This window comes from Cupressus sempervirens, chromosome 8, assembly GCF_028749045.1.
Source record: "Cupressus sempervirens isolate cs-2001-9-10 chromosome 8, ASM2874904v1, whole genome shotgun sequence".
In the NCBI taxonomy this organism is placed as follows: domain Eukaryota; kingdom Viridiplantae; phylum Streptophyta; class Pinopsida; order Cupressales; family Cupressaceae; genus Cupressus; species Cupressus sempervirens.
Window position 1 is genome coordinate 203,786,202 of NC_143125.1, and position 13,508 is coordinate 203,799,709.

The following is a 13,508-nucleotide window of genomic DNA, read 5'->3' on the forward strand; positions in this document are numbered from 1 at the left end:
TGGCACTTGCTTCTACCTTGTATTCTTCATCAAATACATCATCAATTTTCTTATAGATAATTTTCCATAGTTTTGTGGTTTTGTTCACAACCTCTTCAATTTTATTTTTTAGAATACTAAATGCCCTGTATTTGGGAGTAAATATATTGTTGTGCCTTTTGACTACATTTTTTATTTGACTTTTAGTCAAATCAAGCAACATCCTTGCTAAGGTAGACTCCCTTATTTCTTTCTCAATTTGCAGACAAAAATGCCATTTTCTCTCTACAATCTTGTATAATTCCTTTAGCAATGAACTATCTAGTTCAAGAGGTGTATTTTTATATTCTACCATCATATTATAGATAGATATCTCTATTTTATTTTGCTCATCTTTTGTGAGCTTATTAAAATTTACTTTCTTCAAATCATTTAAGTCTCCATTCCTAATCTTAGCACATAATTTATCAATAGAAGACTTTGGTGGATGACTTACCACTTTAAATTGACTTATATCTTCATATTCTATCCTTTCATCATCTGTGTCTGGTTGAGCCACATATCTTCTTCTTTTCTTGGGCTCTTCTGCTAGCTATGTAGTAGCTTTCTTCTTTTATTTTTCTACCTCTTTGGCCTTTTGAGTTGATGCTCTTGTTGTGACCCTTGTTGCTGTTGGCTTAGTTAGAGCTAGCTTGGTTGGAACATATTTTGTTACCTTCTTGGGCTTTGACTGAGTTGCAGGCTATGTTTTTGCCTTTCTCTTCTTCTGCTTGGCAAGTGTAGGTGCTTCCTCAACTTCTTCTTCCTCGGCACCTTCCTCTTTGTCTTCTTCTTACTCTTGCTCTTCTTCTTCACTGTCTCCTTCCACTTCTTCTGCTTCACCTTCAATATTTGCTCCAAATGTCTTCTTTATTTTCCTCACCATTTTATCCTTCTTCTTAATAGCTGAAGCAGTTTTTAATTCTATCTCAATTTTGGACTTAACAACATCATAAGTTCCAAAGTGAGGAGTTTCTTTATCAATTTCTTCTACTAAAAATGATGTGATTTTTGTTGAGGCTTCATCAATATCCAGTTCATATCCTAATGGCCTTAGCCATCTTATCCTTGGTATTGTAGCTTGAATGTGTGTGAAGTCAATATCAACCAAGAAGCATATGTCATTGACTTGTTTCTCAACTAGTGAGGTTGGCATCCTCATCCTTTGCTTCATAGACTTCCTAAAGTCTTCAAAATAGCTAGTCATCTGAGCTTCAAAATTGTCTCCCATTTGATCAATGAACTCATTAATTTGAGTGGCTTCTATCTTGTTAGAATTCTAGTTAACCTTTCCAATTGAAGGGAATTCTTCCATCACATAAAAGAATATGCACATGAGAACTGAGCCAAATTTACACTGTGCACCTTTTGATCTCCTTATGGCTCCTAAGTTCTCATTGATTTGTTGCAACATGAGTTCAGCCAGATCATAGGTGTGATCTTTCTTTACCAACTTGTATGCCACATCAATAGCTATGCAAGGAACATTGTTTAGTTTGCTGGATTGATAAAATTTATGTGAGATTATCCTCATAGCAAAGTCAAGTAGGGGGTCATTCACAGTATCAATAGTCATTCCCCTATTGTTCCATTTTGCACCTATGGTCTTCTCAATTACCTCCTTTCTGTCACTTCTCAATGTTTCTGGTCGATCTAGGTTTAGAAGACCAATAACCCTATGCACAATATTCTTGGTAATCTTGATCGGTCCTAAATCTAGGCACAGACATCCATCATGAATTCAGCTTAGAACAATGCGAATCCATTATGTTTTAAACACTATGGGAAAAACTAGGGTTTTAGATAAACCCTTCTTCTCAATAATTGAAAAATGGTCCTTCAATATCTTATTCTCACATAACTTATCATAGGAATTGAAGATTTCTAGGTCTCCTATGGCACCAATTTTACAATTGTAGCATTTCCTTACATCTTGAACCATGATGAATTTGGGTGGAATGATAGGTAGTACGCCAGCCAGGACATTTTTATAGGCTACTTTAGGGATTGGTCTAAATTTGGGCTGTTTAACTTCATTGCTAACCAGTTGAATCTCATGATCTCCCTTAGCTTTAGGGTTTCTTGAGCTAGAAGCCATATTACAAAACTAGGGCTTTAAAATGTATTAAAAATTGAAATTTTGCGTAGCTCGGCACTTAATAAATACCTTCAGATCAATGAGTTCGTACTGAATCTCTATTGTATTTGATGCGAGTAACTGTAAGGTAGCTGCTTAATCACCTCTTAGCTCTTCTAGTTTTTGCTCTTCATTTGAATGTCGTGAAAACAAATAATTTTCACTTTTATTAGCCTTGAAACCTAGCATTTATTGCATTCATGCTTTATAGCTCTACACTCGGCTTACAAAGGATTTTTCAACTAGGCATCAATTGTATTTCACTCACTCGGTAGTTACTATTATCTCTTTACTCGGCATCCACTAGACTGTTTAACTCAACCTGTACTAGAATTTTACTCGGCAACCAAAGATAGCTCGGCATCATCTTCCAACTTTTATCCAAGCATCTCAACTTATGTAGATTTCTTGTTTGTAGTGTTCCTATGTTCTTTTTGGGCTGATGTATGATACATCTTTATGTGTATTAGCCCTATGTGCCTTTCTAGTGCTTAATTTGATGAGGTGTGATCACTTGACCTCTTGGGTGAAGTGATCTCTCCATTTGATGTGTTGCATTCACCTTTCCTCTGCCATGTCTTCTTCATATCTTCCTTGATGTATTCCACATCAACTTTTTCTTTGCCCTTATTAACTTCATTCTTGGGTGCCTTGGCCTTTTTTGGATAGTTCCTGTTAATATGACCAATCTTCAAGCAACTAAAAAAAGTAGTTTGATTTAACCATCTGCTGTGATTTCCCTTAAAATATGTTCTTATGCAATTTTTAGGAATGTGTCCATACTTTTGGAAATAGTGACAGCTATACCTCGTGTTGTAATCCCAATTGTAGATATGTGCATGATTGGTTCTTCTTGCAGGCTGATTAGGTGCCCATATACGCTTTGATCTGCACTCAAAAGCTCTATGTCCATATTTTTTGCAATTGTAGCAGTGACCTTCAAATCTTAGTGTCCATATTTTTTGCACTTGTGACAAAAACTTGCATTTGTGGGCTTAACGTGCTGATGACTATTCTTACTTCTACATATATTAGAGGTATGTCCCTTTTTACGACAGAAATGACAAGTGGGTTTAATGATCTTACCTTTTTTTATTCTCCCTTCTGTAGTCTTAGACGATTCTCCTTGTTCAGTGCTGATGTAGCCGAGTCCTGAAGTATCATTACTAGCCCTTGGTGATTTCAACAATTGCTCAAAATACTTGATGGCCTCATTAGGTTTGTTGTAGCTTTTTGCTATTTCCTTTTTTCTCTTTAATTCATCCTACAATTTTTTATTCTGCATCTTCAAGGTGGAGATCTCAATGTCCTTCATGTTCAGCTCATGATGAGCATTCATCATCTGGCTCAAGGTGTCTAGCTACATATTTAAAATCTTTTCAAATTCAATTGTCTTCTCTTCTAGTCTATTGATGAGATTTCTCTTATCATCTTCTATCATGGCCTTGTATTCAATAGCTCTTTTCTTTTGTTCAGTTACTTCACAAAGCATTGTGGCTTGTGATTCTTGTTCAAGCTTGAGTAATATGATTGCTTCAGCTTGTGCTCTGCTTTTCTCCATTAATTCTGTTATTGTTGCATCAAATTCCTTGGAATCTCCATTGGCAAATACATGTGTGGTATCAATCTCCTTGTAATGTATGTCATTTTCAGCTATGGCTATCTCCTTTCTTCTTTTCAAAGATTTTCTCAGTTCCTCCCTAGCTTCCTCTACTTTGTGTAGAGCTAGTTGAACATCAATCACCTGATTGTCAATGATCTTCCCAAGTTTGAAGACTCCATCTTCTGACCTTTTTCTCCAAGATGTTAGGCTTCTCATTATGAGAACCAATGCTTTGATACCAATTGTTGGAATATTCAAATGGGAAGAGTACTTCTGAGAGGCGGGGGGGTGAATCAGAAGTACCAATTGTTATCCTTTCAAACTCTTAATAACATATAACTGAAATTAACATGCATGCAAGTAAACAAACATAAAATGAGAACATGCATCAACACATAACACAAGATATTTTGGTGACCCAGAACCCCTCTAGGAATAAGAAGGTAAAACTGGGGTGGGGATGACACCCACAAAATTACTGCACCAATGAATTCAACCACTTCTAATGGTTTGCCTTGTTAAAGGCTTTACATTGTGTCAATAGTGACCTATTGAAAGGATTTACAAACACTTTACATGAAATGTCACCCTGTTAAAGGATTTACATGAAGGTTGTTAAACCTACCTAATACATAGGATTTTCTTGTCCTTCTCCAAACACTTTCCTATCTAGCTGTTAAGCTAACCTATCACCATAGGATTTCAACTTCTAATACAATTTTGAGAGAGTATTATAACTTTTGACCTGATTGAATGCAATCTTGAACTGCTGGGTTCAGTAACTTGATATGCTCTTTCTCTTTTGATCCTTGCTTGATCTGATCTCTGAATATGTCCCCTATTCTGCTATGGTCAACTGAATATAAATGCTATCTCTTTCACTAAGTCTTTTCTCTTTGTACTGAAATTTCACTATAATCTCCCCTTATGCAACTTTTCTTCCATCAATACGATGGTGCATTCATCCTCCTTATAAAGAATGCAAAGACTTAGGGTTAGGTATGGATCTACGATCCAAATTGAATCTCAAATTCCTGCTCATATTTTGCATTTTTCTCATTGGTTGCTTGCCTTCACCATTTTTCTGATTGGTTGCATGTAGATTTCATAGGGAATACAAATGACTCATCCTTATCCTTTTTATCCTTTGAAATTTCTCTAAGTCAGCTTCAAAAATGGTTTACATCTTAGTTTGTGCAAGTACAAGCTCTTATGCTAATCCTGTGTTGCTCGGCACATGAAGTATTACTAATGCTTGGCACATATTGTTTCTGGATTGCTCAGCACCTGTTGTATCATGTATCACTCAACATATGTTGTTCTGAGTTGCTCAGTATCTGAATGATTCTTTTACTCGGCACATGAACAATTCTTGTATTGCTTGGTACATACTATACTGTAATATGGTCGGCACTAACTGTGACTTGGCACCAATTGAAATTATAGCTCGACATCTATTGTGTACTCGACATGTATGATGAAAATGGTTAAGTGTGTTGACACTCATTTGTCAATACTATTTATTTGACCAACAGGTAGAATTAGGCAGATATGCCAAACAATTGATCTTTGTTGATTGCCTAGATGCTTTAGTTATTTTGGAGAATAACTGTTGGGACTTCAACCCACCCAATTACTCTAATGGTTGGACTTAAGCCTAATCCCAAGGTAGGGATGGTTATTCTATTAAATTAGAATATGTGGGGATAAGTAATGGCCTGTGGTTGGGAGTTTAAGCCTATGTCAATGCTTCTCCTCTCACCAATGTTGAGGCCTGGACAACAAGTTAAAGAAATTTTTCCAAATATACTATATGTTCTTTAAACCTCTGAATGAATAGATAGTTATTTCATTTCAAGTTAATGAGTCTTTTACTTATGAATAGTTGTTACTTTATTTTTTAGTTGAAGTAGTTAAATGTTAGCAATACATAAATATCTCATTTTGTATTTATGAAAATTTAGTTGAACATGCAAGATATATTCAAAAGAGTTTTCTTTTAGTTATTGTCAGTTAGTAGAAATCAATGTCATGTGAAATAAAATCAATTCATTACAAAAAAGGTTGATTGAATTAGGTTAGAAAAATTTGTATGTTACAACTATAATATCACTATCTTAATTGATCCTTGTACTCCTTTTCCATATCATAACTCAACCTTTCCTCTAGATGCTATTGTTACCTCATTTGATCAAATTCTCTTCATCAATAAAAAAAATGATAGTACTCAAATCATCTAAGCAATTGTCTTACCAACAAGTAGCAGGTTTGACATCAGTGACAAAACAATGATTGAAACAAATATTCATACTTGTATCAATCTATTTTCAACAAACAAATATCATTTCAAACAACAACAAGGTTAGGAAACTCTTTAGCAACAACCACAAGTTGCAATGTAGGTGTTGCATCACAATCCTCAAACTGGTCAACAAAACCAACTTCTACCTTGACCCTACCATGCCTTCTTTTCTCTCAAACAAGTCTTCTAACTGGTCAGATGATTCACTTCTGGATCAGTAGGCTCCAACTCCACAAATCTCTACGAAATGCAACTATCCCTTCCTTAACTCAATCGATCAATCTAGCTTCCAACCGAGAAGACATCTCTGAAATCTTCTTCTCCACCACATCATGGAGATCTAGAATCATTCCAGTGTCCATTCTTCTTGGAGGCATCTTCAAAGATCTTTGCAACCACTCTGCAATAAATCCATGCTTTAACAATCACTGCCTAAATCAAAGTTTTAGTCAACAAGATCAAATTTCCATCTTCGCAACCATTGGTCCATTTGCAAGTCCTCTACAATTATAAATTAGAATCATGATCTACCACCTCATAACAAAGATATCTAGGACTTTAGAAGGAACAATGCACCACAAGATCAAACTCTACTCTGATAATCTTTCCCCCTGATCCTTGTGCAAACTGCCTCATCTTTGATAATCTATCTACATGCTCAGGAAAACTAGTTCTGACACCACTTGATGCAACACAAGGCAACATAATCCCCAGAGGAGATGTCCTAGCCCCCAACAAATAATCACATAGAAAAAGAATACCAATAACACAAAGATTTAGATCCAGATAATGCCAACTCTCATAATGGAATCATAAAATTTACATCCAATACGCTCAAGTGTAAGGCCTTCATGGTTATGACCAAATACATAAGCAATTACAATAGTAATTCTATAGGATCCCACAAGATCCAAATCCTAGCTATCCTAGATCGTCAATCTAGTAGAAACCCTAAGAAGAATCTAAACTTGTGCTCGCAAGCCACAAAGGAACCTTCTTATTTCCCAAGCCGCAAGTACTAGCTCTACTCAAACTTCGTTCCTCTCACCCACTCCTCTCTAGCTGACTTCCTTAATGCTGGATCCCTTTCTCAATTTCATGCTCCATGTTGAATGAATAATGACAAGGCAAGACCCTCTACTTATACCAAACCAAGCCACAAGTCAACCTAGGAAGTTACATTAAATAAACCCTTAAGCCACAAGTTACATTAAATAATGCCACCTATTTAATGCCCTTCCCCACCTTTTCTCCATTTTAATTTATTTTATTATTATTTTTCTTTCAATTTTCATCACTTTCTCTCTCCTCCGCAATCTTTTTTGTCTAATTCATTTAAAAAAATTATGGACCCCCTTTATTTTCAGATGCAAGATGCTCCTATATTAAAAAAAGAAGTATGCATTTAAGTAATTGTTAACAACAGATATACATTGATATAGCCATATCTAAGGCTTGAGAAATTAGGCAACTAAGATGATCTTTAAAGTATTGGAAGATTACAAAAGAATGAAAAAGAATAATTACTTAATACAAATAATACAAATAATTTCACAATAAACTATCTAGCTTCAAATCTTGTGCATTTATAATTAAGTTCTCGAAAACATTTTTTGAGTTAAGATTTGAAGTAAATTTTCACAACTTAAACCTATGTATACAAATCTACCAATAGAAATATGTGTCATCTTTATGACCTTTGAAGTTTTGTAATGTTTTAGTCACGTGGTCGTAAATCTATGAGATCAAGGGCTTATTGAATCAACCCAAGAGTAACAATAATAACATGATTATGGATTTTTTATGGGATGCTAGGGTCTTCTCAAAACTTTTACTTGAAGCCCACAAGACAAAGATTATAAACCCAAATGTTAATGGTGGCTCAATTTTTTCTTTTTTGTTGACAAGAATTGTTAAGATTAAGGTGCATCAATCTCTCGGCTCTAGAATTTATTATTGAAGATATATTGAATGTGGACATATTTGAAGATATGTTGAATGCGGTCATTTTTGAGAAGTTGCTATTTTTTTTGATGTTGTAAGCTAAATAAATACAAGTATCAGTACTAGTAGAGGCGAAATGACTAAACAACTGACCAAATGGCTAATTATTATATTTTATTAATTACTTAAAAATTATAAAAGAGATAGTTTAATTTTAATAATAATTTATAAATGTGAAATAACAACCATTTGGTCTACTGGATAGATGCTTCCCTCGTAGAGGAGCTAAACTAGAGAGTTCATTTTAAGGAGGTTATATTGTCGGATTTTCTCCACGAATGAGAAGAATAGAAATATCCAAATTAAAACTTAGAACTTAAAGATTGTATTGAAACTATATTTTATTATTAAAATTACTTAAACTAAAACTACTATAATAATACATTCATAATTTTTAGAAATGCTACAATTCTATATAATTTTAAAAATAAACTAAGAAAATAATTATTTGTTCCATTAACACTATAAATAACTCTTTTTGGTTGAAACATGTTAAAAATAATCCAAATATAATTGCCATTATGTGCCTCGTAATGGCAGGACATTTAGACACCATAATGACTATACTCCCCTTTGAAGGTAAAATTGTCTTTAGTTGCCTTAATCAACCGAGTGGATGATTATCATTTTGTCTTTATTCCCAAAATTACACCGCTTAATTCTCGAGCTTGTCGGCCGCTTTGAAAATCAAAATTGGTCTTAATCAATGGACTTCCATTGATTCTTTTTTTGGACAATTCTCACTTGATGCATTTTTACACCCATAGATTTCACACATTTTATTTTAAGTGCATTTTTTTTACTAAGATAATGCCTATGGGAAAATTATAAAAGTATTGATTCTATTATAAATATATTTTAATATTAATTTTTTATGCTTAAAAGATAAAATTCATTTAAAGTTATGAAGATTAAGAGATAAAATCAATTCACAATTATTCAACTACTTAAAATTAAAAGTTATTGAATCTATATAGAAAATATATTAGTAGTCTTATTTATTCACAAATTCTAATTGGTGCATCAAATTTCTATTATTTTTGTTTTGTTGTGTTGTCTTTGTATGTCGTTTAAATGCTTATAATTATTGTTGTGTCTAAATGATCATTTCAAAGTGTTGTCCCAAACCTACTTTATGGGATCATGGGTGGTGACTTGAATTCTTTCTTATTTTAAATTTTTTTACCATTCTATTTTATACAAGTTTTTTATATTTAAGAGAATGAATACTCTTTAGACTATTAAACACAAAGAGATTTGTGCCCTCATTTTAGATAGTTAAAAGTTTTATGTAAATAATGTAAAATTTTCTAAAAAAGAAAACAATTGATTTGATATCTTATAAATTATCTTTGATGTATGTTCATATTTAAAATCTTATATTATATTTTATACATTGTCTTTAATGTAAAATGAATATTCTTAAAGTCTTTGATTTTAACTAAATTTCAACCTAACATTCCCATCAAATAATTAAACATTCTTAATAAATATTACAATAGATAACTATTACAATATTTTAATAATACTATGACAATATTTTATTAATAATATTAATGATGTGATGTCTCATAAATAATTTTTGATTTTATGTTTAAAATCTTCTATTTTTATTTATTGTAAATAGATATATAATTACAATAAAAAAATGCTAGTTAGTATTAAATTTTGCCCAACTACAACCTTATAATTTAATTGCAGGCAGGATTAGGTGTTGCAAGCTCTAGCGACATGTGTACCGTTGACCAAGAAAACAAACCGGACTTAGAAACGTAATAGGTACAGGACGGTGTATATGCCTTCCAAGGTTCCTGGAATAGATCTATACCTTCCATTCCTGGGTTGTACTCGTCTTTTGTCCTTTTAAATAGGAGAGATTTTTCATGCCATTCCTGTCTACATTTCTTTGTGATTTTTCTGTGCTGCTAATTTGAGGCTATTTCTGTCAAATTAATGGCTTCCCAGAAGGACGAGACTGGCAGCAAGTAGGCATACTATTTCCCTCTCTTTCAAAGAAATTTGAATTGATATAATTTTATTCATTCAAAGATCTTTGCTTATTTAAGGAAATTCATTAGGAAATTCATTGATTTCTACAAGAAATGGTTGAAATTTCTCCATTCAAAAAATTGTCCTTTGAAGTAAGTTCATGTGGATTTTCATCTATTTCTGACGTGAATTGATTAAAATATTTCTCCCTTTTAAAACTTGTGCTTTAAATAAGGATTCTTGTGGATTTTTATTGATTTCTAACAATAACTGATTGAAGTTTTCACTTTAAATAAGAAAGTTCATGTGGATTTTCGTTAATTTTTATCAATCATTGATTGAAGTTTTCTTCATTCAGAAATCTGTGATTTAAGAAAGATAGTTCATTTAAAAATTTTTACTTTCAGTAAGGAAGTTTATGTGGATTTCCATTGATTTCTGAGAACTGATTAAAGTTTGTCCATTCAAAAACCTGTTCTAAAAGTAAGGATATATGTAAATTTTTAATTGATTTCTGAGAAGTCGAAATTTCTCAGTTCAAGATCTGTACTTTAAGAAAGATAGTTCATGTGTATTTTTATTAATTTTAACTCCTGATTGAAGTTTCTCCCATTCAAAATTTGTGCTTTAGAAGAGAAATTTCATATAGATTTTCAGTATTATCTGAGAAGAATTGATTGAAAATCTTGCTTCAGAAATCTTTGCTTTTGGTGAGGTCGAAGTTCATGTGGATTTTTATTGCTTTCTGAGAAGAATTGATCGAAGTTTCTCCGTTCAAAATCCTGTTCTTTTAGTAAGGGATTTCATCTGTATTTTCATTGATTTGTGAGAAAACTGAATGGATTCAGGTGGTGGAGTGGAGAGACTTTGGCAGTAGTAACAGGGGCGAACAAGGGGATCGGATTTGAAATTGTCCGTCAACTAGCAGAAAATGGTCTTAAAGTCGTTCTTACTGCCAGAGACGAGAAAAGAGGCTCGGCGGCCACAAAAACCCTTGCTGATCAGGGTTTCAATAATGTAGTTTTCCGCCAATTGGATATTGAAAATCCGCAGAGCGTATCAAATTTTGCGAGCTGGTTGAAGGATACCTATGGAGGCCTCGACATCCTGGTAAGATCCATCCCAAAATATTTACAGGAGAATGAATGTTTTTTTTATTTGCTTCATTTACCTTACAGCAGATTTATTTTCAGGATGGGTTTTGTTGGACTGATAGATAGATTTTTAATTAAAATTTTCAATTTTTTAAGAAAAGAAAAATGAAAGAATTATTTGGTCAATATTATTTTTCAAATCAAATTTGTTAAAATAAATTATCTGTTGAAAATTTGTTTCGGTTCTGAAAATAAATAGAATCTGTCAAATATCAAATATAAATTATTATGATCTTTTAGATTTTTTGACTTTATCTAAAACTACCCTTCATCTACTACAAACTTTCCATCAATTTTTAATAAATGAATTGCTACCGGCTCCATGAAAACGAGTTAACTCAAATTTCGACGGACTTAATTGCATAAATTATTGGAAAATTATTGACTTATTTTTTGTTTCCAATTAGGTCATATATGACACTAGATGACCGCGCCTTATTTTATGTTATTATTTTTATTATTTAATTTTAGCGAGAGTTTTCACGTTTCTGTCAAAATTTTATGACATCAAAAAGTCATACTATTAAGAATCTGCCGTCCGTATATATTTGAGATCTTCTAGTTTAAAGTCGCGTGTAAGGGAATTGTGTGGCTCGAACTTGGGCAGCAGTGGGGAAGTCCCAAAGCTTATAAAAAGACTTATGTGTCACGTGCCTTCTAAGTTCTCTGTATTTACCTTTTTGTCACTTTTCTTCCGCGGATATTCCCTTTTATGCAGCTTTTCTCTTTAGCGTTACAATAGCCATTCCTTCCCATGGATTGAATTGGAATAGGGATCAATAAATTTCTAAGTTTTTATTAGTTTGCCTTCCCACAAAACTATGTATCCGTTCAATTCTATTTGCAATTAGATTAGTGAATCACATCAAAAGATTTAAAATATTAAATAAAATTTCAAATGTTTATATTTTTTTTTTTGAATTTCATGATTTTATAAATCACATTTTTCATACATTCTATTAGCTTATACCTTTTTTTTGGCAATGATAAAATTCAATTTTCTTGAAAAAAACACAAATATTTTCTCATGAAAAGATGTAAATCTGCCATTCATTAATAATAGTTAGCAATGCAATTCATGGGTTAATTTTAGATTTCTGCTGAGAGGACAACATACTAGAGCTCATCTTTTTTTCGCTCTGCAACTTTCTCGTTCTTTTGGTGTTTGAATTTCGATGAGCTGGGGTGGCCCCCCTCTCGAGGGTTAGAGCCTTGGGGTTTGCACAAACTTGCAACTTGTGTTGACCTCGAGTGAGAGATCCCAAGTGCTGGCGGATCTTGAGTTGTTTTCCAATGGGGATCTGAATGTGTCAGATCTACTATCCGGGGATCATTTGAAGAATTCTACGGAACCCTTCATGGCCTCAAGATGGAAGGAAGTTGTCCTTAGGGAGATTTCAAATCAACACTTCCTAGAAGTCCCAAAGGTGATCAATGAAGATGAGGGATTGGAGATTGTTTTCCCAGATAGCTTGGTTGATTATGCATTAGCTAACCTAAAGTTGTGTCTGGTGGGACATTTTGTGGCTTTTTGCCCATCAATTGAGATGGCCAGGAAATGGGTGAGTTAGAAGTGGAAGGTGAAAGGGAGTGTGGTTATTTTAGTGATGCCTGGGCATCTCTTTTGCTTCAAGCTTATGGCGACAGAAGATATGGCAACAGTTTTGGCTGGGACATGGTACTATGGTAAGCATAGCCTTACAATGACTAAATGACACCCAACCTTGGATCCAATGAAGGAGTTGAACAAGATGGCTCTGGTCTAGGTCAAACTCCCAAGCCTCCCCTTGGAATATTGGGATGAAAGGGTCCTCAAGTCGATTGGGAACTCCTTTAGGCATTCAGTTGTTGCATATTTGGTTAGACTTTAGAAGTCTAGGCTGCTGTTTGTGAGGTTCATCATAAATGTAGCGATTGGTGCAACATTACCTAAGTCCATAGTGTTGAGTTATAAGTGGGGGAAGAAGATTCAACCTATAGTTTATGAGAATGTGAGGCTGTTGTGCTAGAATTGCTCATCATTTGGACATATTTTCGTGGATTGTAATAAGAATAGTAAGCCTTCTAGAATCGAAGGAGAGAAGTTGAAGGAAAAAGAAGTGGTCCCCTATAATGAGAAGGTGAAAGAGGAAGTTGGAGGGAGGGGAACAAAGGACTCTATAGCTCAAGAGATTCTTGTGAGGGGTAATGAGGAGACGAATAGGTTGCTCACTGGTTCTTAAGGGGAGGGACTTCAGATTGAGGTGCCCCCTATACCAATTGACAGGCCTATGGAGGTGGGAGGGTCTTCAGGTGTGATGA

The 13,508-nt window shown here is 33.8% G+C and overlaps 1 protein-coding gene across 1 annotated transcript in view; it reads left to right on the forward strand.

The window, feature by feature from the left end:
- The first annotated feature begins 9,958 nt into the window (after positions 1-9,958).
- The window catches only part of LOC149542228 (short-chain dehydrogenase/reductase 2-like), a 42,517-nt gene continuing 38,967 nt past the window's right edge, over positions 9,959-13,508 (forward strand). Inside the window, exons 1-2 of the mRNA XM_089797240.1 lie at positions 9,959-10,049; positions 10,902-11,163. Coding sequence (XP_089653366.1) covers positions 10,018-10,049; positions 10,902-11,163 — 294 coding nt within the window. The 5' untranslated portion in view covers positions 9,959-10,017. The remainder of the gene's footprint in view (positions 10,050-10,901; positions 11,164-13,508) is intronic.